The 26396-nt window shown below is 37.0% G+C and overlaps 1 protein-coding gene and 1 long non-coding RNA gene across 3 annotated transcripts in view; both read left to right on the forward strand.

Annotated features, from left to right (window-relative positions):
• Positions 1-26396, forward strand: part of LOC147839117 (uncharacterized) — a 490241-nt gene that overhangs the window by 299723 nt on the left and 164122 nt on the right. The window lies entirely within an intron of this gene.
• Positions 934-22255, forward strand: cdc50ab (cell division cycle 50 P4-ATPase accessory subunit Ab). Of its 2 annotated transcripts, none has more exon segments than NM_205560.4 (7): positions 934-1360; positions 6315-6434; positions 11453-11560; positions 14192-14279; positions 14364-14510; positions 19735-19941; positions 21365-22255. In NM_205560.4, coding segments are annotated over 7 exon segments (1110 nt in total). In that variant the 5' UTR covers positions 934-1114; the 3' UTR covers positions 21559-22255.

The raw sequence follows: 26396 nt of genomic DNA on the forward strand, positions 1-26396 counted from the left end.
AAATAATGCTGGAACACAAAGAAGCTTTACAACACTACAGGACATAATATCCGCAATACGTTAACACTTATTACTAGCATGTGTATTTGCTTCACATTTACAATCTGCTAAGTTGCTTTTGTGTCAAACTAATTTATTTAAAATATTGTTTTTCTAACCACAGGGTGTAATCGAATTCCTCTATTTTACACACCCTGCAAGAGAACAAAACAATGTTTCAGATTGCGTTTTACATCAAAATCACAATAAAAGCGGACATAACAACTGTATTGAAATAAATAACACGTAATGCTACAAATTATCTATTTATAACGCGTGTTGGTGTCACGTGGCATGATACACCTGACAGATGCGTGTCTGATTCTTTTCAGCGAATCGGTTCGCTTTAATGAACCAGTTCAAATAAAATGATTAAATCCATTTGAGTTGCCATGTTCGGACTCCGTTCGAGTATTTGCAGCAGTACACCTGACTTTATATATTTTGTGTAATGTGTTAAGCTGGTTCTATTGTCTATATTTTAATAAATATGTTTTAATTAAATTCTTGTGAATGCAACAAAAATAACAATTAAGTTAGCCTAATTGTCGTTTTAGGTCGTCATGGTTTCCACTTTCACTTGAACGACAAGTTTCAACACATTAGCCAGCAACAACATTTTAATAATTTTAAATGTAAAATAATCAATAAAATAATGCATTTATAAAATGACGTTTATAAAAGAGCTATTAAGCTGAGAATATTTTCAGTTGAATAAATGACGCTAGAATAACAACAAATTCACATAAAATCTAATTAAATTTACGAACGTGTCTCATTTTCAGCCTTGAATTGTAGTGATTCAAAACACCGCTGAGTGATTCAGAAGCTTTTCGAAAATCAGCTCGGCTGAATCAAGAGAATCGGTTCAATTCTATGATTCGCGAATCACTACCTAGTTGACGCTTCCTGTAGCACCGCCTCTAACAAAACAAACGATTTGAGAAGGCCTCGGTGAAGATAATCCACCCCAGCGGACATTTAAAACATTTTCACAATAATAATCACACGTCTGCAATCGAGTAACCGTGTGTTTTAATAGCAAAACCCAAGCTGTGAGCTGGTAATCACAGCTATGATGGCGTCCAGCTATAACGCGAAGGAGGAGGACGGTCATCACTCGGGAACCGCGGGCCTCGGCGGAACCGCCATCCGGACCAGAAAGCCCGACAACACCGCCTTCAAACAGCAGCGCTTACCGGCCTGGCAGCCCATCCTTACCGCGGGCACAGTTTTACCCGCTTTCTTCGTCATCGGCCTCATCTTCATCCCAATAGGAATCGGACTCTACGTGACGTCCAATAATATCAAGGAGTTCGAGGTTTGAGCCTATTGCTCTCTGTGTGTTTAGTGTGATTTAACTAACGTTAACGTTACTGAGTAAATGGAGATCTTTAAGATATGAGAACCTGATATTTAACTGACTATATATATATATATATATATATATATATATATATATATATATATATATATATATGTATATATATATATATATGTGTGTGTGTGTGTGTGTATATATATATATATATATATATATATATATATATATATATATATATATATGTATATATATGTATATATATATATATATATATATATATATATATATGTATATATATGTGTATGTATATATATATATGTATATATATGTGTATGTATATATATATATATATATATATATATATATATATATATATATATATATATACGGTTTCATGATGGCATGAAATATTTGCAGTAATTATAGAAAAACCAAAATAACATCAGTAATATCAATAATAGATGGAAGATAATTCAAGTCTTTCTGCATAAAATATAATAAACAAGTTACAAATGTAGATAAACAGTACAGCAAAAATAGTAATAGCATTAGTTTTCTGATGAGTCTAACAATTCAGTAATTAAACGCATGACAAAATAGTCTAATTATGATTGTATTATGAAAATTAAAAACAATTACAAGGCCCTCTGGAATGCATGATTCTGAATGGTCAATCATGATTTGATGTGTGTTATGTAAGGGTTAATGTACATTCAACAAGTTGTTATCCAAAATAACATACCTTGGAATGTTGTGATTGAGCGATCAAAAAAAAAAAGTCTGCGTTTGTTTTTGTTTTTGTGTTGTGCAGCCTTAAGTAGGCCTGTCACGATATATATATATATATATATATATATATATATATATATATATATATATATATATATATATATATATATATATACAGGGCTCGAAATAGCGACCATTTTGGTCGCATATGCGCCCGAAATTTAAGCTATGCGACCTCATAATATATATTGGGAGCATTCGTGCGACTGAATATTTAGGTTGGAGTGCGACCCGTTTTTTTTTTTTTTTTTTTTTTTTTCTTCTAAAAACGTGCTGAATAGCTCTTCCCTGCCGCTATATTGGTTCATATTAGCTGTCAATCACTCAAGACTTTCCGCTGTCAGATGACAGGGAGGGAGCTTTTGGATGGCTCTGCAGCGAGCACCACTTGTGTGAGCTTTTGTGACCGCGGGGAATGCAAACTGCTGAAGAGTGAAAAGTACACTGAATCTCGATGCGTTGCGTGTTCAGCCAACACAATCTCACGGCAATTCGTAACTTTTTCATACGTTTCCTCGTGAGATCATGCTGCAACAGCGCAAATGTCCGCTAAAACACCATCGCCAAAGAAGCTTGCCTTTACTGAGTTTACTGATGCGGGTTATAACAAGGAACAGTATTGCGACGGTGGTTATTGGGAGAATCCTGCTCTGCCCCCCTCATATTGGGCCGGCTGACTCGCATGCTTTTCCACAAACACAGAAAAATGAAATTCAGCGCGTAACGAAGCTGAGCATTAAAACGACAAGAACCGAAACCAAAACTTTTAAAAGTGAGAATTTTTCTCCTTTCTTTTGTCCGTTCTTTCTTGAGGTGTATATTATTTTTCCATTTAATTATTGATGACTGCTTTGCACCTTTCAGCACCGAATTGAATGATTTATTATAATATTTTGTTTGTTTTGTAGCAGAAATAGGCTAGTATTTATTAAATTGACATGCATATAAAAACAGCAGTACAAAATAAATATTTCTTACTGCAATGCTTCATTTGTGTTTGATGCAAACCATCAATTTATTTTCCATAGAGTAACAGCAGGACTTTATATAGCAGATAACTTACATTTAAAGCACATTCAAGGCAGCATGATGATGAGAAATGTAATTCATTTTTAGTATTATTGTCATCATCGTCATCATTAATATTTTATAATTATTCAAAATTAATTTTGGAAATATTGCACAAATATTAAATCATCACAGCATTAGTTAGATAATTGTTTCTGGGTTTTGTTAGTCCCAAATGATGCTGTTTTCAAATACAATAAATCCCTTAATATACAACTTGTCAATATCATTAATTTTTGGTGGGTGCTCCTAAATTTTTTCTGGTGCTCCTAAATGTTTCAGGTTGGGAGCACCAGTGCTACCAAGTAAGAAAGTTAATTTCGAGCCCTGTAATATATATATATATATATATATATATATATATATATATATATATATATATATATATATATATATATATATATATATATATATATATATATTTTTTTTTTTTTTTTTTTTTTGTGTATGTAAATAGATTGCAATCATTGATATTATTGTCATTTTAAGACCATCCAATGCCATTTCTTGTAATGTCAGTATGTCAATGTAATATCATGATGCAAGTACACTTCCAAAAAAACACTTAATGTTTTATTCTTAAGCATATTTAATTAAATTGTAGTTATTTTAACAATTGAATAATTAGCCATTGGAATCAGAATGTAAAAATGCATAAATAAATATTAATAAATGTTAACAAAAAAGTGCAAGGTAAAAAGTAACACACACACACACACACACACACACACACACACACACATATATATATATATATATATATATATATATATATATATATATATATAATTTAATGTATTCAATTATAATATAGTTTTTTTGATAGGGCAAATAAAAATATTCTCCATCTGGGCTATTTCTTAGCCCTTTATGAGTCTAAACTTTCATTTATAACGGTCTCAAAAGTCTTTAAAATTCTTAAATTTAACTTAGTGAAACCTGCAGAAACCCTGAAACAATTCAAATGAATTATTGACTTCTGCTGTCTTAATTAGTTTAAAAAACACTGATTTTGTTTTTACAATTTAAAACGCCATCTTTGGAGATATTTTCTGCTATAGATACTTGTCCTAAAAAAAAAAAAAAAAAAAAAAAAAAACATAATAAAAAAATCTTACTCGTACCCTAGGATTGTTATAGCAGAACATTTTGACAGTTTTAAAACCTTGACTTTTTTCAAACCGCGGTATACCTTGAATACGGTTATCGTCCCATGCCTAATCACTGATCACCATGACAAGGATGCGGTACTTGGTATCGGCTGCAAAAACCCTGATCGGAGTAGGCTTGGGCGGTATTACGGTATTATGGTATACCGCGGGATCTAAAAATAGAAACGGTGTGAGTTTCAATACCGTTATACCGTCATAAAATATTAAATATCCTTTATTTAATGCCTACAAAAACGTATGTGTGGTTGTCATCACGGGACAGTGTGGAGGAGAGAGAGAGAATGAGGGAGAGGGAGGGGGAGAGGGTGAGAGGGAGGGGGAGAGAGGGAGAAGTGACGTGACGAGTGGCGCTTCAAAGTGTCCTGCAGTTTGGCAGTTTCGACTGAATAGAAGGGAGACGTGGTTAATATGAACGAGAGGTCTGCATTAGAGCTGAAGATCTTTGCCCGAACCCGGCGAGACCCGAAAAAATCCAAATCCCTGCATTAAAATCCATCCCTGCAAAGGTGAAACAAATGATGACGAAGTAGTAAAAAAAAGAGAATTTTGACGGCGGTCAAGCCAGTCACTAGCTCAGAAGGAGCGGTTATTCCAGCCGCAGGTATTTCGCTGTCGCTCATACACTGCGTATTACGGTAGAGCCCTAAACCGCAAGCTGACAGGTAAAATGACGAGGCCACTCGCTACCCTGAAACTGCTGTCATGGCAAATTAAATGCATGTTCCTGACTGGTAGAAGATGAACAAACAAACCTACCTAAAACTTGCAAAATCAGCCAGATCAGAACTCTGAATCTCGACCTGTAGCCGCAGGAAAGGGTGTTCAGCTGCAGGAGCCCGTGAGCGCAGGACTGCGCTAAAGCCAGTGGATTTAATAATGTTCCTCCACAAACACACGTAGCCTAATCTTGGTGAGTACAGGGTTTAAAATTATAAATAAATATTAATTAAACCATATAATCATAATTTAGACAGAGTATACAGGCTAATGGTGGCATTATTCTTTTAATATTCAGCTTCACCGCCGCCCTAATGCCAGATTGTGAAGAGAAATGGAGAAACAATTCTTGCAGAGCCTTTAACTAAATTTCATTATTGCCAAAATACCCGTCATCATTTAGAGTTTATTTTAATTTGATTTGTTAAGCAAGATTTCTTTTTTTAATTGTGTTAGCCAATTTAAAGGCAAAGTGTTAGAGTGCTGAGATGTTACGATGTTTCAGAGGACTTATTTTATTTGTTCCAACTTTCAAGTGGCCTATAGTCTACGTTTGTTACGAATAAATGATGTTAAAACATATAAATGACTCATTCTTGAAAAAAATGCATTAGAGCTGTGTGCAGGAGCACATTTGAATAATGTCGGGCTGTAAACGGGTTCGACTTAATAAAGCTGTCAATCAAAATGTACCTGTCGGATTTGGGACCTATCGGGTATAATTTTTATGGCCCGATTACAGCTCTGCATTCCCGCTGCTCTTCCGCGGGAGCCGGCCAGATTTCTTACGGTGTGGGAGTAAACTTCTGAATAAATCGCGGGAGAGATGTGTATGTGTGTAAGAGAGAGAGCGATAGAGAGAGAGAGAGGGGTGTTGTGCGTTGCTTGGCGCTCTCTCTCTCTCCCTCTCTCTCTCCCTCTCCTCTCTGACTGCGAGCCTAAGGTCGCATAGAATGTATTCAGTTTCTGAATGGTTTAGGCTCAAGCCAACAGTTTGGTGACGCTGTCTGAGCCTTACGTCATAATTTTTTTTATTACGCCGGTAATACCGGATACCGGGGTAAAATATGGAGGCGGTTTGACGGTCTCAAAATTTGGATACCGCCCAAGCCTAGATCGGAGCATCATTACTAGTTTCTACTGTATGTTATTTTGTTTTACTACAGTATTTTTTTTTAAAATGTGTTTGTTTCTGTGGTTTACAGATTGATTACACCGGGACTGACATGTCCAGTCCATGTTTTAACTGCTCTCAAAGCTTCAGCTGGAACAGCACGACTCCCTGCAAATGTACCCTGTCCTTCTCTCTGGACCAGCCTTTTGAAGTGAGTCTGAGAGAACCGTCCATTATGTTGTGTTCTTTGTGAAGGTTTAGTTCAGCTAAAGTAAATATTCAGCTTTTTACTTACACATATGTTTGTAGCAACCCTTGTGACTCAAACCTAAAGCATGAAGAAATGGTTAGAAAAAATCTGTTCTTTGAAAAAGCAGCAACCTTTGGGTTCCAGAAAATAAAGCACTCCATTTACTTTCTCTAAATATAATCATATATATTTAACAGTAATGGATAAACCTTTAAACAGAGCTTTTGTGAGGTTGTTGATTGATTTTATGCTTTTTTTTTAAGCTCATATGTTTGCATTAGTTCTAACTATGTATTTATAAAACCATTGTTTAATAGGAGAGTTTGCTGTACTTTCCAATATTCAGAGAGTTACACCAAAATAGACCTTTAACTCCACCTAAAATATATTTAGTGTCATTGTTGATATTTATATGGCTAAAGAGAGATGACATTCAGTCAGTTTTTATCTTCATAACACACACACACACACACACACACACACACACACACACACACACACATACACACACACACACACACACACACATACATGCATATATATGGAAAAGTCATAGGAAATATCTGTATACTTGAATATAGGTCATTTACTTCTTTTCTGTCCCTGGCCAATCACACACTCTCACATTATTAGTACAGTGCAATTATTATATAAATCAATTATACATAGAGATAAATATGAATTGAAACAAAATAGATTGTTGCGTGTTTTACGATGTGCTGTAATAAATTTGAACATGCATTTTTTTTCTTTTTCCACGCAGATGTAGACATTGCATGAAACATTAGGTCATGACAATTTACTTGAAAGTCTTGGAAAAGTTGTGGAATTTTAGTAGTAAAAATGTGTATGAAGCCTGTAATTTACATTTATGTAAATTTTAACTGTATATCTCACATAATATGTCTTAGTAAGACAGTATTTGATTTTTTATTAAACTTTTAAGGAAAGCTCTGTCGTTTGTAAGCTGAAACGCATAATTTAGTGCAGTAAAATAATCCTTGTGAGAAGAAAAAATTATTCCTGAAAAAAAGACTGATGCTTGAAAATTACTAAATATTCAGAGAGAAAAATGTTGTAAACTGGTTTTATTGTATGACTTATTATGATAATTGCATTGCTTATTTAGAGGCTTTAGCAATGTATGTGTTGATTATGACACATTAGGTATATAGTGATTTTTTTGTTGGTATTTTTCTCAGAGATAAAAAAAGTCTTCATTAAAGCTTAATAAGCCATAAATTAAACTTTTCACTGAAAGTAGAATCACAACAGTAAAACTTTTTGAAAAATCATACAAAATAGAAAAGACTTTTAAGAAATTGAAGTGGAAAGAATTACAATCCCATGAAGCATTGCGAAAGACAGAGCCAAATTAAAAAACGATGCTGAAATTTGTCCGTTGCAACACAGACTTTTGTAACTGGAATGCGCAAGACTTGTGGTGTCATCTGCTTCCAGTTGTTTACTTCTGACATGCTCATTTATGTTGCAAACTTGTACTTATTATATTATTTGTATTTTATTACAAATTTAATAAACACTCATCCATAGCACCAGTAGTTTAACATAGGGAGGCACAATATGTAAGTGGTCATATCAACATCGGCCGATAAGTGCTATTTTTAATGTTATATTAAAATTATGCCGATGTCTTTAAGCCGATAGATTACGTAATTATACAGAATTGCCTGTCTCACTCATGCTTGGATCAAACTTGTTTAGACTTGTCCAATGAACTATAACAGAGCTTTTCTCACATTGTTTGTTCCTTTAAAGTCCGTCCTTTCTTTATGCGGTATTGCTGTGCGCTAATACCTCAGTAAGTAACCATGTTCCTTATCATTGTAGATATGTTTGATAGAGTTTCATTTTGTATTTTGCGTTAAATCACCTCAGGAAAAATATTGCATGTGTCAACATAGAATAGTTCACTGTATAAAAATATAACACTTGGAAATATTTATATTAGCTACTATATCGGTTACTGGCCTACAAATCTTAAGAGTTATCTGTTATCGATATTGGGCAAAAAATCCATATCTGTGCATCCCTAGTGTTACGTGTTTAAGTTATTAAAATCGTTAGAAATGTTACAAATTTTTCTAAATGTTAGAAAATTAAGATATTAAAAATGGATGAAATGTAACAATCAGTGAGTCTCTAATGATGCTGGATGAAAATAAGAAGACACAACTGCTGGATAAGTGAAACAAACTTTAAGTATTTATTAAGCAGCGAGGGAAAACAATGAATAGGAAATTAGAATGTAATTTTTAATAATTGAATTAAACAAAAAACAGGAGTGTTGCCAAAGCAAAGAAATAAATATACCAAAATGATCTAACTAAACCCCAACCCACCAAACTAACTAACCAAAGTAAAATGCAGAAACAAAACCATAATCTTCAGTGCGTCACTTTACTAAACTTCATAACTATTCTAAACACATAAATACAAATGTGGCAACTCCTCCATAAACTAACAAAAAATGTTATACTGCTCAAAATTACTAGATTCCCGTAAAGTACACACTGTTAGACATTAGCAAACAAGAGCTTAGGTACTAAATTGAGCTGCACAAGCTTACCTAATAAATCGATCACTTAATCGAGAGAAACTAAACAACGACAACAACAGCCACCAAACTATACAAACACAAATGAACAGGCTGGCCTACACAAGTGAGAAGTTTGGCCGTGAGCCAAGTGCTCCTGGTGAACAGCGCTAGTGCACGCCTTTAATACTTGGCAGACCAGCTCCTGATTGGTGCGGCAATTGCGTCATGATGGTGTTTGGCAGCTTTTTCGACCAATAGTTGCATACTTAAAACAGGACAGGATACACAATGAAAAAGAGAGAAGGAGACGCATGACTGAAAACAAACAACAAAACATATGTGAAACGCAACACTAGTTTTATTAGGCAGAGAAAGATTAGGCAGTACACGTCAAATTGGTCTAACAGACAACAAACAAAAAACAAACTATTCTAAATCCTTTATACTCTTTAAAAGCATTTAGTGAAATCAATTCTTTGAACTTTAACTACTTGCCGCTTATTCCATGCAAAAGGAGCTGTGTACTTAAAAGCCTGTTTTCCCATCTCAGTTCGCACTTTAGGAACAGACAGTAAATAAAAATCCTGTGACCGAAGGCCATAGTTAAGAACAGGCTTTTTACAAATGGAATTCTGTAGATATGATGGGATTAAACCCAGTTTAGGTTTGTAAACAAGGCTATGCTAATGCTCGAGACTACGAATGGGCAAAGCAGACCAACCTACACTTCTATACAGCACACAATGATGAGTTAGGGATTTAAAATAGTTATAAATCTTAGTGCACCATGGTAAACAGTATCCAATGCATTCAGACTTTGAGATGAAACATGCATACAGATAACATTACCGCAGTTCAATATCGACATATGTTGCATCAACCAGCTTCTTTTTAGCATCAAAAGCAAGGCAGTTCTTAATTCTAAAATAGAAGCCTAAAAACATTTTTAAAATTTTCACCAATTGCTGAATGTAAGAACTAAAAGAGTGTATCATCAATTAAAATTCCAGAATATCTTTACTGGGACATCAATTCAATATCTATACCTTGAGTAGTAGTAATAGAATCTAGCTTTTGCTTAATTTTTTTTTAATTTGAAAACAGCATAGGTTTTGTTTTATCGGCATTTAAGGGCCTACTCACACTATACTATCCGTACCGTGCCCAGGGCTGTTTCCCGGATTGTTTGAGAAGTGTGTGCGCGCTGAATCGGGCTCAGGCGTGGTTCATTTGGGTGTGCTTGTGTGTGAGAAACTGAAAGCGAGACGTGACTTTCAAGGGACGGTTTCATATGGATTTATTAATCATTCTTACTATTCAGTGAACGCAAACTGCCGTTGTTTATTAAATACGCAAACCCCTCACTGCACGACAGCTGTGTACCTTCAGCAAACCTCCTAATACCTGCAGCACAGGGACTTTATGATTGTTTATGAGCGTCAACAGTGGCTGATGTGTTCGACGAAATATTTGACTGCGTGTCTCCGCATCCTGAAGGACTAAAGAGATTTAACTAGAGAAATCTCCACTGTGCTGAGCGAGAGGGCTTATTGAACAGCACAGCATTGATGACAAAAGCATGCCCAGGCCCGTTGGTAATGTGATTGCGGGTGGTCGGGGGAGACTGTAGATAGTGTGAGTACGGCCTAAAACTAGTTTTAACTCTGCACAATGTTTTTGAGTGTCCACAGAATCAATAAAATCATTAAATACCTTTAAAACTGCTGTAATAGTGCTGTGTTGCTATCTGAAAAATTGAAATTCAGACTGTACTATTTACTTCAAGAAAACCCTTTTATTGGTTGCTGTTTGCCATGTAGTTGAAAAAATAATTATTTAAAAAAACAGCTGGAAGTGAAGCCTTGTGAAAGAAGTTTTAAGTTCAAAATCTAAAATAAACACTGAAGGTATTAAGTAAATTGTCAATCGGTGGACTTGATTCTGTAGATTACAGTACATATACTTTGTGGCTATAATTTAGCAACAATACTGGAGAGTCTTGCCGAGAGTCTTGTTACCATAGAAACAAAAACAGCTGCTCATACAGTTTCTCCTCTAGAGAACCTGCTCCTCACAAAAGTATGCCAACTCATTTCATCATCCTTGCACAGTTTTTATTATAAATTTGGTACAGTCTAATGTTTTATCTCAACCATATAAATATAATTCATGCATTGTGTCAAACCTAGTTTACCATTTTTTTTAAAGTGAAAACCACTGACTTGGCAACTGTGAGCATGTTATTTAGCTTGCAAGGAAAAGCAAGGCTTAGTAAAAACTCTAACTTTCCTAAATGTTACATTCGGCACATTGAAAAAATCAAGAAAATCTCTGTTTATTTTTTAGGAATGATGTTTTACTGAAATGAATGTCCTCTTATAACAATGCCAATTTACAATTCAAAACTTTTTGTTCTCAGAGTAATGTCTTCATGTACTACGGCCTCTCAAACTTCTACCAAAACCATCGCCGTTACGTAAAGTCCAGAGATGACAGCCAGCTTAATGGAGATGAGCGCTCACTTAAGGTATCTGTCTGTCTGTCTGTCTGTCCGTTCGTCCGTCCATCCATTCATACATCCATCCTTCCTTTCTTCCTTTTCATCCATCCTTCTTTCATTCCTTCCTTCCTTTCCATCCATCCTTCCATCCTTTTTACTTTCTTTCTTTCCATCCATCCATCCATCCATCCATCTTTCCAACCATCCTTCTATCCTTCTTTCTTTCTTTTCATTCATCCATCCATCCTTCTTTCCATCCTTCCTTTTCATCCATCCATCCGTCTGTCCATCCTTTCTTCCTTCCTTCCTTCCTTTCTTCCCTTCTTCCTTCCTTCCTTCTCTATGCACATTCACCACAAACATGTATCACATGTGGTAATATGTAAACATGTACCACAAACATGTATGTTGTTTATCCATGTTTGACCAATCAGATGGAGCATTAAGGCTGATTTATACTTCTGTGTCAAACGCACGCGTATGCTACGGCGTTGACGCATAGCCCTACGCCGTGGCCGTCGGCATCACTGATGTGCACCTCTCAAAAAATGTAACTACACGTCACAAGGGCACGTAGCGCAAGCTCTGTGATTGGTCGGCTTGGTAGCGCTGATGAGTCTGTGCAGGACCGAGAGCCGCGGGAATGGCGCGAGCCCGATGCAGCGATTGTTTATAAGTGTGGAGTCCCATGAAGGAGCTCCGGATGGAAAGTTTTGTTTTGTGTTTACCTCATAGTTAAAGTTGTTGCACGTCCGCCGGTTCCTGCCTTAAAATGAGCGAGTTTGAGCCACTTGTACATTCAGGAAGTGTTCAGGAAAAGCAAAACCTCAGCGAAGAAACTCGACACAGAGCATTAACACCTCACTACCAACTAGCCTTTCGGAAGTGTTAATGCAGACCAACAGAGACAGTGCGCAGAAGTATAAATGCACAGCTACACACGTTGCATGCGCCTTGGATTACGCTGGTCACTTGACGCAGAAGTATAAACCAGGCTTTACTGTTTTATCTTTTACTCACTGAAGCTAAGCAGGGCTGAGCATGGTCAGTACCTGGATGGGAGACCACATGGGAAAACTAGGTTGCTGTTGGAAGTGGTGTTAGAGAGGCCAGCAAGGGACGCTCAACCTGCGGTCTGTGTGAGACCTAATGCCCCAGTAAAAGTGAAGGGGACACTATACTGTCAGTGGGTGCCGTCTTTCGGATGTTAAACCGAGGTCCTGACTCTTTGTGGTCATAAAAAATCCCATGGCTCTTCTCGTAAACAGCAGGGGTGTAACACCGGTGTCCTGGCCAAAGTCCCTCAATCGGCCCTTACAATCATGGCCTCCCTATCATCCCTATTCACCAAATTGGCTCTAACACTGTCTCTCCACTCCTCCAATAGCTGGTGTGTGGTGAGTGCACTGGCGCCGTTGTCCTGTGGCTGCTGTTGCACCATCCAAGTGGATGCTGCACACTGGTGGTGGTGTGGAGAGAACCCCCCCCCCCCCCCCACCACCATGATTGTAAAGCACTTCGGGTGTATGACCATACACAATAAATGCGATTATATAAATACACACATTACATTACATTACATTACATTACATGCCCACCTACCCAGTAGATGCTGTCACGCTATTGGCTGAACCAGGCTTAAAAAAACCTTGAGCCTCAGAGCAACAGATGATGATAAATAAATAAACAGTAATGCCAGGAGTAGATAAAAAAATGCTTTTATTCCGGCCAAACAAAACGAAATAAGACTTTCTCCTGAAAAATCTAAAATATTTCCTAGGAAGTGCTTCGAAAATGTTCTTACTCTGTTGAACATCACTTTGGGAAATATTTGAAAAAGAAATAAAAATTTTAATATTTAATAATATCTAATATTTTTTCCTCAACTGTATATTAGCTGTTTATTTTAATTATTTTAGTGGGATCATTACATAAATAAATGATTCATTAAGTTGCTAATAAAATAGGCTTTATGTTGGGACGTTATATCACAAATATCACATATTTGATCTATATCTATCAGTCTTGTTTTGTCTGTATCTATATGTTTTGTTTGTTCTATTGATAGTTTATCAATTTGTCCTTCACTTGTTTGTCATATATAAATGTTTATTTGTATGTTTATGTATTTGCTGAGAGATTTGTCCTATTTTCATGCTGTGGCCTTAAATATATGTTTGAATATCTACTATATGCCCACCAACACCTGTCTATCATTTAACCTGTAAGATGCATGTAATACTGATGGACAGAGGAAGTGTCTTCCTATATTTATTGACAGGTCTAGGTTTAATGGCGAAGCAAATGGAAACTAAATAGTTCACCTGATTTTCAGCTCTGCTGTCTGACGTGTTTGACAGCATAGTATTCTCCACCTGCACTAACACGTCAACGCAACATCAACAAGTACTGTTTGACAGCTGGGTTTTGCAACATGGATTTAGACACACCTCGACATGTATCATAGTGGAGGCCTGTCAGTCATCGGCAGACATAGTCTCTTTTAATGAACCCTACCTGAGTGACATTGTCATAGCTGTCACCTGTTTTTTTTTTGTCATGCTACAGGTTTTACTGTTAGCACTTAATACCTTCACTTGGTGATATTCAGTTGAATGCTATTGAAAGAAGCTCATCGTGTATTGTCATATATTTCAGGAACCAAGCAAAGAGTGTGAGCCGTACCGGATAAATGATAACAAGCGTATAGCTCCATGTGGAGCTATTGCTAACAGCATGTTTAATGGTAAGACTTGGATCAAAGTATTTTCTGTTAAAAGATAGTTTAATATTAAAATAATGAAATCTTTGCTCCTTCTCTCCACTTCAGATACGTTGGACCTGTTTTACATTGACCCCAATGGAACAAAAACCCAAATTCCGATGATCAAAAAGGGGATCGCTTGGTGGACGGACAAACATGTGAAGTTCAGAAACCCTGGTGGAAACAACCCCAATCTTACTGCGGTGTTTATTGGTAAATTGTGTTCTAAACACTCACTGGCCACGTTATTAGGTACACATAGGTAGTGCCTAATTCTAACAAGCTTTACATGTTATATATCAAACTAAATATGTAGTGTTTTATCTTAAAGGGATAGTTCACCCAAAATATTTAATAGAATGTTTAATCGCATTTACAAACATTCAATTAAACGAAAAAACACAGATTAGTCAGCTAATCGATTAAAGAAAATAAGCGATAGCTTATTAAAACACACAAAAAAATGTGTTAGTTGCAGGCCTAATTTTAATTAACTACAATAACCTAGAATATTAGTGTAGTATGCAATAGTTAATATAAATAGAATCTTTTGAATAAGGTTTTATTATTTTTATAAATAGATCATGTTGTAGACAAATAGCTGTTTTCATCCAATGAGCGGAAGAGAAAAAGAAATATCAAAAAGAAAAATAAATTCAGAGGTGAACACTAGGGATGCAATGATAATAGAATTCAGTTGTATGATTATAGTCTGAGAAATAAGTTTCACGGTTATCACGATTATTATGTCTTCATTATTTTCAAAACACCACTAGTTTAGAAAATCACATGAAAACTCCTTATATTTTAAAGTGTTATTTATTGCTGCTCAGTAACCAATTATTCATTCATTCATTTTCTTGTCGGCTTAGTCAATTAATTAATCCAGGGTCGCCACTGCGGAATGAACCACTAACTTATGCAGAAAGTTTTTTACACAGCAGATGCCCTTCCGTCCACACATACACACACTCATACACTATGGACAATTTAGCCTACCCAATTCACCTGTACCGCATGTCTTTGGACTGTGGGGGAAACCGGAGCACCCGGAGGAAACCCACGTGAACGCAGGGAGAACATGCAAACTCCAGTAACCAATTAATACAGCACAATATAATATTAAAAGCAAACAATAGTCTATTTCTCTCTTTGTGCTAAAAAAATAAGTAGCATTTGCATTGACATATAAACAATTTTACACTGTAAATAAATGACAGAACAATGAATAAATAATAAAAATAAAATATTATTTGTCTAATGCTGGGCTTAAAATGAACTTTTTTACTTGGTAGCACCATAGCTCCCAACTTCAACAATTTTAGGAGCACCGTAAAAAATTTGGGAGCAGTCACCAAAGCATCACTGCAAATTGTATATTAACAGATTTATTGTATTTGAAAACTACATCAACAAAAAAACAGAAACAACTACTTAATTCTGTTATAACTTATTGATATTTGTGCAATAATTGCAAAATTAATGTCTAATAGTTATAAAACATTACAATGATGATGATAATACTAACAATGAATAACATTATCATGCTGAATGTGCTTGAATGTGAGTTATGTGCTATAAAAAGTTCAACTTACATGCATCAAACAAAAATGAAGCATTGCAGTAAGAAATATACATTTTGCATCATTGTTTTTATACACATGACAATATAATAACCAGAAAGAACGGACAAAGAAAGGGAAAAAAGTATCACTTCACCACTCTTTAAAGGTTTTGATTTTGGTTTGTCATTTTAAATGCTCAGTCTTTTCATGCACTGATTTACATTTTTTAGTGTTTGTGGAAAAAAAGCAGGCGAGTCAGCCGACCCAGTGAGCGGCGCCGAGCGGCGCCGAGCAGCATTCTCGCGATGACCACCTGCACAATACTGTTCTGTCATAAGCCGAAGTTTCAATTTAAACTTAGTAAAGTCTTTGGCAAAGATCTATACACTGTTAGATTTTACACTTGGCGTTCATTTGTGCTTAATGCAGTGCATGCAATGCATCAAGATTCGGACAATTAAACAGCTGATCCACTGCGAGTCTTTCAGCACTTTCTCCAAAAACTCTGGATTGATCTCGGCTGGCGGATCAAATCACCTCATGATTGCTCTCATCGGCGCCAATATTTGTAACTTTAAGTGGGGTTGTAAACCTGTTTACTTTTTGTTGCTTCTTCCTCAAACTTCAGCCGTTTGCAGTTCCCGCGGTCACAAAAGCCCACATTTCAAGTGCGCCTGAAAAGTGTGAGCATGTTGTGTCGCATGCGCGTCCCTCCATCGGAAATAATGAACTTGCACGAGCTTGCCTTAGATAATAGCCTCAGTCATAGGTAATCAAATGTGTGTGGTTATTAGTCTCGTTGTACAAACTAGCACACAGTTGGCATAACTTTTAGTTGCCACAGTTTTGCAGAAACTTTCCGTGGAGAAACAGTGTTAAGAAGCCATTACGATTAATTAGCCATGACAAATTAAAGTGTGGCGACGCAGTGGCGCAGTAGGTAGTGCTGTTGCGTTACAGCAAAATTGTCGCTGGTTCAAACCTTAGCTCAGTTGGCATTTCTGTGTGGAGTTTGCATGTTCTCCCTGCGCTCGCGTGGGTTTCCTCCATGTGCTCCGGTTTCCCCCACAGTCCAAAGACATGCGGTACAGGTGAATTGGGTTGGCTAAATTGTCTGTAGTGTATGAGTGTGTGTGGATGTTTCCCAGAGAAGGGTTGCGGCTGGAAGGGCATCCGCTGCGTAAAAACGTGCTGGATAAGTTGGCGTTTCATTCTGCTGTGGTGACCCCGGATCAATAAAGGGACTAAGCCAACAAGAAAATGTATGACTGAAATTAAAGTGCGGTTTATAGTGAAACCAGTTATTCGTTTCATCCCTAGTGAAAACCCACTGTAAGACTTTTTCTTGTCTAACAAATTACCTCTGATCACTAAAACAAAACACTTTTTGGGATCACAGACGCTCAATAGCCAGAGCCTGGTTAGTACCTGGATGGGATTTCACTTAGAAAACATGGTTACTGTTGGAAGTGGTGTTAGTGAGGCCAGCAGGGGGCGCTCAACTAGCAATCGGTGTGAGTCCTAATGCCCCAGTATAGTGAAGGGGACACTATGCTGTCAGTAGCCCCTTTCACACAGTGATACCGGAAAATATCTGGAAAATTTCCGGAACGACTTTACCGGTAGATTCAAAAAAGCGCTGTTCACACAGGCGAGGACGTTATGGAATTTTTCCGGAAAAGAGCATTCACACATCCATTCCAAAATACCGGTAAATTCTGACATCATTCACCACAAATGAGCTTTAAACGGCTGCGCTTGTATTTGTAAACATTTGACTAAATTACAAACTCTGTGGATGATCAATATAGTGAACAACTTTCGCAGGATCATTTTAGCATGTCGAGATGTTCATAATATGTGCGTGTGCTGGCGCTCACAGGCTGTTTCACAGGCACACGCAAAGCTTGAAGGTAAACAAACAACGGCTTATCATAAAATATTCAAAGGCTTTTATTCTCACAAACCGGGCGGACGTAAATGCGTCTGACTGTTGTGATTGGCTAAAGCAGACGTCTCATGTCAGCACGTTCTAGACGTGCACGCGCTTATTACGGGAATCTTCCTTCTGCATTCACACAGCGCAGCATTCCGGCAAATTGCCGGTAATGTTACTTCTCTTTCCGGAAAATAGCCAGAACGAATTTACCGGTATTTTCAAAAAGGACCTGTTCACACATACAACCTTTCCGAAAAATTGCCGGCAATTTTCCGGAAAGGTCTGTGTGTGTGAAAGGGGCTAGTGAGCGCCATATTTCGGATGAGATGTTAACCCAAGGTTCTGGCTCTCTGTGGTCATTAAAAATCCCATGGCACTTCTCGTAAAGGAGTAGGGGTTTAAACCTGATGTCCTGGCCAAATAATGTCTATCAGTCCTTACCAGTCATGGCCTCCCAATCATCCCCATACACCGAATTGGCTCTATCACTTTCTCTTCACTCCACCAATAGCTGGTGTGTGGTGAGCGCACTGGCGCAATTGTCCTGTGACTGCCATCGCATCATCCAAGTGGATGCTGCACACTGGTGGTGGTATGGAGAGACACCCCTCCCACCCCCCTTTCTTGTTGCGCATGTTGGAATTTATTCGATAAATGTGTTTCATCGTATATTCACATTTTTTCTTATCGGACAAAACGTTTGTCCTACACAGTTATGGCATTTCCATTATGCATTTTTATGCATTATTCCAAAATACGCATGAAAATAGTCTGAGAACAGCTCATGAGTAACAGATTTTCTTGTTTTAGCTGGATACAAGTCACAATAGAGAAGAACACCCAGTGACAAATCAGTGGCCCTCCTTATCTGATTACTTTGATATGGTCATGGTAATCGAAATAAATATCTTACTATATGTGTGTCTAAAACATTAGTCATTAACTGCCATTTTTGGTGGTTTTGTGATGATATTGTTGATACCTGCATGATTTGTAAATAATTTCTGGTGTTTTTTTTCTTCTGCTGTTGTAGCTCATCTGCTTCACGTTTGGTGTGTTGTGTGTTCAGAGATGCTCTTCTGCAGACTTTAGTTTTAATGAGGGATTATTTGAGCTACATTGTAAAAAATTTATGGCGTCCACATAATTGATTTGTGTTGGGACTTGGGATGCTTGATTGATTATTAAATAAAAAAAAAAATTTATCTGTTTATTTTGTGTCTGGCACATTAAATATTCCATTTTAAAAAACTGATTTATTTTAACATGCAAACAGCATACGAAACATATTAACAACAGATCATCTTTACACACTGCAATGTTTCCAACAGCATAGCAGCAAAAACTAAATTAACAAAATAAAAAGAATAACACAAATATGCCTGCCCTAGATTTATTTCACTTAAATTACCAATGTAGATTAGAAAAAGGAAAATGCTGACTGAATCTTCGTAAACCCGCATAGTTTTTTACAGTCATGTTTTTTTAGTCCGTCAAATAAGAACAGCAGGCTACCTCAAATCAGTCGCTCCATAGAAACTCCGTACAGCATCTAATTTTACCTTAGTTTGTGTGCTTTTATTTTTTCTGTCTGCTGATTTGGCATCAACTCGTCGGTGTCAAACTTTGACCAGCAATATCCTTCTTCCGTTTTACTTCGTCTCCGTCTGTTGGCACGTGTGGTTGTACATGTTACCGTCCGACGAGTTACCAAACATGTTTTGCACATATATAACCCAATTTGACACAAGGAATTTAACAAGGAATTTACCCCCACAGAACCATGTCGTCTGATTGGCTGATTAAATATTTGCACTAAATCTGAGAAGGTGTACCTAATAAAGTGGCCAGTGAGCATCAAATTCTTTTTAAAAGATTTAAAAATAGGCATGTTTTGTCTGTATTTCTAACTAAAATGCTCTTCATCTTCCAGACACAGCAAAACCGATCAACTGGCGGAAGCCTGTCTATGAGCTGGACACTGACCCAGAAAACAACGGCTTCATAAACGAGGATTTCATTGTGTGGATGCGCACCGCTGCCCTGCCCACCTTCAGAAAGCTGTACCGCATTATTCAGAAGAAGAACAACATGACACCCACACTGCCCAGAGGAAACTACAGCCTGGAAGTCACTTACAGTATCCTTGATTTACAAACCTACTGTAAAAACAAATCAATGAGCTCTGCTGCCTGCGAGCGTTCGCTAGCAGTGTGTGTTTTTGAGGAGGAGTGAAATAATCAGGGAATAAATGCATAAATTAAATACTGCAGGTTTAAGGAAAACAGGAATGTGTGTGCGTGCGTGCATATATATTCAACTGTGTGTATATATATATATATACACACAGTTGAAGTCAGAATTATTAGCCCCCTTAAATTATTAGACCGCTTGTTTATTCTTTCCCTAATTTCCGTTTAAGGGAGAGATGATTTTTCCAACATGTTTCTAAAAATAATAGTTTTAATAACTCATCTCTAATAACTGATTTATTTTATCTTTGCCGTGATGACTGTAAATAATATTTTACTACAAAATTTTAAGACGCTTCTATACAGCTTAAAGTGACATTTAAAGGCTTAACTAGGTTAATTAAGTAAACTAGGCAGGTTAGGGGAATTAGGCAAGTTATTGTATAACAGTGGTTTGTTTTGTAGACTATCAAGAAAAAATATAGCTTAAAGAGGCTAATAATTTTGTCCCTAAAATGGTTCATAAAAAATTCAAAACTGCTTTTATACTAGCCAAAATAAAACAAATAAGACTTTCTCCAGAAGAAAAAATATTATCAGACATACTGTAAAAATGTCCTTGCTCTGTTGAACACCATTTGGAAATTATTTAAAAAAGAAGAAAAAAAATCGAAGGGGGCTAATAATTCTGACTTCAACTGTATATAGACACACACACACACAAATATCACTGGAGCGGCTTCACATCAATTCGGTGGATGTCCTTGAGTGGCCCAGCCAGAGCCCAGACCGAAATCCTATTTCAAATTTCTAGAGAGATCTGAAATTGGCTGTACATCGTCGCTACCCATCCAACCTGATAGAGCTTGAGAGGTACTGCAGAGAAATGGGCAAAAGTTCCCAAAGACAGGTGTGTCAAGCTTGTGGCATCATATTCAAAAAGACTTGAGGCTGTAATCGCTGCCAAAGGTGCGTCAACAAAGTATTGAGCAAAGGCTGTGAATACTCATGCACATGCGACTATTTCATTTTTTTTTTTTTTTTTTTTTTTTTAATTTACAACAATCTTTTTCACATTGTCATTATGGGGTATTGTGTGTAGAATATTTTGAAAATAAATTACTTTAATCCATAATTTGATAAAGTATGTATTACACCAACTAGCTGAATCAATTGACCCCCCTGATCGTCAGTGTATAATTCGCACACTGCACCCAGGCATATGTAAATATAATCTTTTTTTATCTGAATAATCACAATTAATAATTAAACTACACTACTTTTTTATCTAAATGTGAGCTAAATATATTGGTATTTCTGTTTTAAACGTGTTCTCAGTAGACATGACTTCCTTGACCAGTTGTCCCTCAGACTATCCCGTTCGTAGCTTTGAGGGCCGAAAGCGAATGATCCTCAGCACCATCTCCTGGATGGGCGGAAAAAACCCCTTCCTGGGCATCGCCTACATCACAGTGGGCTCCATCTGCTTCTTCCTCGGCGTGGTGCTCCTTTTTATTCACCACAAGTACGGAAACCGCAACAACAGCTCCGATATTCCCAGCTAAACCCATCCAGCGCATGCGTTCGCTGTGAATCGCATGTGCCACATTTAAAAGGTGCAAGAAAGCGTTTGACCACTTGATGTTCTGTTTATTTATTCCTCAAGAAGATAAAGATGTCCGCTTGAAAGTTTTATTTTTGGCCATTTTGACTTTAAGCGTGTTTTTTGAATGGCGAGGTGCACATACAGCTGATATTTTACGAAACGTCCGGGACAAAGATGAATGAAATGAATGTATATTTGTATTCATAGAAATTTTTACCTTCTGGCCAAAAAGTAACAGGGCAGAATAATATGACTACTTTATTTTTAAACAGATAACGTTTATTCTTCGAGGGTTCGTAAAAGCGAATACTGTAGCTCTGTTTACTTCCAAATATCTTCGTAGTGCCAGAATCATTGACATTGAGCTCTCGGTGACTGTTATATGCTCTTTGTGTTTTCTGGAGGTGCTTGTGCTTGTTTAAGGAAGCTTTGCTGTGTGGATTTCATGGCTCACAGGGACCAAATGTTTAGTTTATTTAACTGAATCCGTCTCGGGCTCGTTTTGGCTGTCGTGTCTTTTTATACGTGTTCTGGTTTAAGCATGTCTGCCTCTAACAAATAAGCACTTTAGAATGCGACAAGCCATATGTTTTTTGGCCGTTTTTAGGAGTGCGTGTTTTGTGTTGGGCGAATAAAATGTCTAATTGCTGAACTTATGTTCCTCTTTTTTTTGTGTTTGTGTTGGGTTGTTTTTCATAGCAGCAAATAAAACTGCAGGATATTGTTCTGGATTAGTAATGGAAAGGGAATGTCTATTCAACAACTATACACTACCTGACAAAAGTCTTGTCATCGATCCCGGTTGTAAGAGCAACAATTACACAAAGCAAATTTTGATTTCGCAAAGACTTAAAGGAGCTCGTCAAGACAAGGTTGGTCATTATTCGAGAGGTTTTTAGATATTGAGCGATGTAAATATTCATTCACACCACCCATGACACATACTGTAGCAACAAATCCTGTTACCACAGTTTTCAGTTCTAGGCCCTGTCAGAAAAAATTCAGCTCTAGAGACTTAGTATGCACTTGGTAGACAGTCATACGAACAGTAGTAATGGTATCAGGTTTAGCATTTCATTTTACTACATCACAAGTCCTCATCTTTTGAAGTGCAAAGTGAATTTGCCTTTGCGGCACAGAAAACGGGATCCTCATTTAGGCATACAACTAGTCTTTCAGCTAGGGTTTGAGGAAAAAGTAGATGCTGTCTGAAGACCGTAAACTGGCTTTTGGATTTTGCTAAATTGGTTACAACCACTGGTTTGTGCAGGAAGAAAGGCTAGAATTTTAGGCAGACACCAACTATGTATTATTTGGTCTCTGAAAAACTGGAATATCTTTTAAAATATTTGCGAATAAAGCACTGTTTCCGTCTAATTAGTCAAAGAGAACAAAATCATCAATTTCGGATGAACTAACACCAAATATTGAAGAGAAAATTGGAATTTGCTGTGGTAGGAGAAGACACTGTTTTTTTTTTTTATATATAATGTATTACTTGTACCTTAAAAGACAAAGATGAAAAGCAATGCAAGTGCAGTGGCTTTTGTAGGTGCGGATGCTCAAGTTCTGGGAAGTAATAACTTGAGTATCATTTGGGTTTTTCGATAACGGTGCTAAATCGATACTTTTAAAACGGTACCGGTGCCAAATTGGTGCCTGAACTGCTACTTTTGAGCCACAAAATTATGGTGGATGACTCTAGAAAAAATATTTTATTTGACAAAATATTTTAAATAATAATTTTAATAGAACAATATAATTAAAGTTTAAAGTAAACATCAATTCATATTTTTTATATTTGAATTGCATTAATATATTTCCTTTAATCATTTTTGTTGGTTAACTGAATTTAAGATTTGCATTATGAAATTACATTAGCTTACTACTAACATGTAGAAAGGCTGTCATCAAAATACTGAACTCTTTATTTCTAGGGTTGGGGCTTGTGACTATGTCTATGACTATGTGTTTACATGAGTTGCTTTTTTAATGTTCCTTTCATGATCCTGTCTTACATGTAATACATACTGTAGATCGATTAACGTCATTACGTCACCACATCCATGTTTCCTTCAGTTTTATGTAATTTCAGGTGTTTTATTTTTAATTTTTCGACTTTAACTGCAGTTTGACTTTTATTCAGGAACATTTCATTCATGCCCCCATGACAAACAGGTATGCGTTGCGTGCGTCCGTTCTCTAAGCAACAAGGACGAACGCCTGACATCGCCTATCTGTATTCCTCAGAGTTGTTTAGAATTAAATGTTTAGAGATGGTGTGACACTTTTGATGCTTCTTACGCCCTTGTCGCAGCACCAGTGGCACCAAAATTAGGAACCGAAATTCACATGCTGATTCGGTCCAGTACATACCAGTTACTAAGGTACCAGTGTTATAATGGCACGGGGTTTCGGTACCCAACCCTAGTAATAACACCAATCCACTTTAATGACGGACTTTGTCTAAAGGATTTTTAGAATGACCAAAACAACGTCTCAGATATTTAACGATGTGGTCTGTCCAACACAATCTCACGGCAATTCGTAACTTTTTCATTTAGTGGCTAATTCGTATGAATTCGTACGATCTAATTCGTACAATTTAGTACGATTTGCTTATCCCCCAATGACGGTTGGGGATAGGGGTGGGGTCAGGTGCCACGCCTCCTTTTTAAAATCGTACCATTTCATACGACTGAACTCGTACGAATTCGTACGAATTAGCCACTAAACTGGCAAAACGTAAAATACTTACGTTTTCTCGTGAGATCAGGCTGGTCTGTCTGCTGGTTTGTCCATTAATGATGTCCATCAAGACTATTTTTAGAATCACTTGATTTATTAAAACAAAATCACATGAGAATTTAGATCTGCGGCAGTTCAAACCCAACATCAGAATGGGGAAGAAGGATGATTTTGGTTGTTGGTGCCAGATGGGCTGGTCTACATCAGAAACTGCTGATCTACTGTGATTTTCAACCACAACCATCTCTGGGGTTTACAGGGAATAGCCCTAAAATGGGGCGCAAATACATTGTTGATGCCAGAGGTCAGAGGAGAATGGCCAGACTGGTTCAAGCTGATTAAAAGGAAACAATAACTCAAATAAGCACTCGTTACAACTGAGGTATGCAGAAGAACATCTCTAAACGCACAAGTCAAACCTTGAGGCGGATGGGCTACAGCAGCAGAACACCACACCCGGTGCCACTGCTATCAGCTAAGAACAGGAAACTAAGGCTACAATTCGCATAGGCGAAGATTGGAAAACGTTGCCTTGTCTGATGATTCTGATTACTGCTATGACATTCAGATGGTAGAGTCAGAATGTGGCTTCAGCAACCTAAAAGCGTGGATCTATCCTGCCTTGTATCAATGGTTTAGGCTAGTTGTGCCTTTTCAAAGAGGATAAAGCGCCTGTGTCATAAAGCACAAATAATCTTAGACTGGTTTCTTCAACATGACAATGACTTCAATGTACTTATATGGCCTCCACAGTCACCAGTTCCTAATCCAATAGAGCATCTTTGGAATGTGGTGGAATGAGAGATTCGCATCATGAACGTGCAGCCAGCAAATCGGCAGCAACTGCGTGATGCTATCATGTCAAAATAGACCAAAATCTCTAAAGAATATTTCTAATACCTTGTTGATTCTATGCAGGGCTCGAAATTGCGACCATTTTGGTCGCATATGCGCCCGAAAATTAATCTATGCGACCTCATAATATATTTGGGCGCATTAGTGCGACTGCTGATAATGGTTGTAGTGCGACCTGTTTTGATTTTTTGTAAAAACATGCTGAATCGCTCTTCCCTGCCGCTATATTGGTTCATATTAGCTGTCAATCACTCAAGGTATTCCGCTGTCAGATGACAGGGAAGGAGCTTTTATGACCACGGGAAATGCAAACGGCAGAAGAGTAAAAACTTAAAGCACACAGGTTTGCAAACCCCACCTAAAATTGAGGTGCAGATGAGAGCGATCATGACACGTCACGTGGTGAATAATGATCCACCAGCTGAGATCAATCGAGTACGCGCTTCATGGAGAAGGTGCCCGCATCTCCATGTGTTGCGTTCACTGCGTGTTCAGCGCAAATGTCCGCTAAAAGTCAAATCTAATACTGTACATATCATTGCCAAAGAAGCTCGCATTTACTAAATTTACACTGAAACTGCGTCTCATAACAAACAGCGGTAATCCGCCGGTGGTCATCGCAAGAATCTTGCGCTGCCTGCTCATAAATTGGGTCGGCTGACTCGCCTGCTTTTCCACTAACACAGAAAAATGAAAATCAGCTCAGACTGAACCTTTAAATTGACACAAACTGAAACCAAATCTTTTAAAGAGTGATAGAAGTGAGACTTTCTTTCTTTTGTCTATTCTTTTTTGAGGTGTATATTATTTTTATTTTTTTATTTATTTACTGATGACTGCTTTGCAGCTTTCATCATTGAATTTAATTATTTATTATAATCTTTTGTTTGTTTTGTAGCAGAAATATTATTTATTAAATTGACATGCATATAAAAACAGCAGTACAAAATAAATATTTCTTACTGCAATGCTTAATTTTTGTTTGATGCAAACTATACAATTATTTTTCATAAACAGACTTTTTATAGCAGATAACCTACATTCATGCACATTCAAGGCAGTATCATAATGAGAAATGTAATTCATTTTTACTATTATTGTCATTTTCATCATCATTAATATTCTATAATTATTAGACATTCATTTTGGAATTATTGCACACAAATATCAATGTCTTCGCAGCATTAGTTAGAT

The sequence above is a fragment of the Danio rerio genome, chromosome 20, assembly GCF_052040795.2.
Source record: "Danio rerio strain M-AB ecotype USA chromosome 20, GRCz13ab, whole genome shotgun sequence".
In the NCBI taxonomy this organism is placed as follows: domain Eukaryota; kingdom Metazoa; phylum Chordata; class Actinopteri; order Cypriniformes; family Danionidae; genus Danio; species Danio rerio.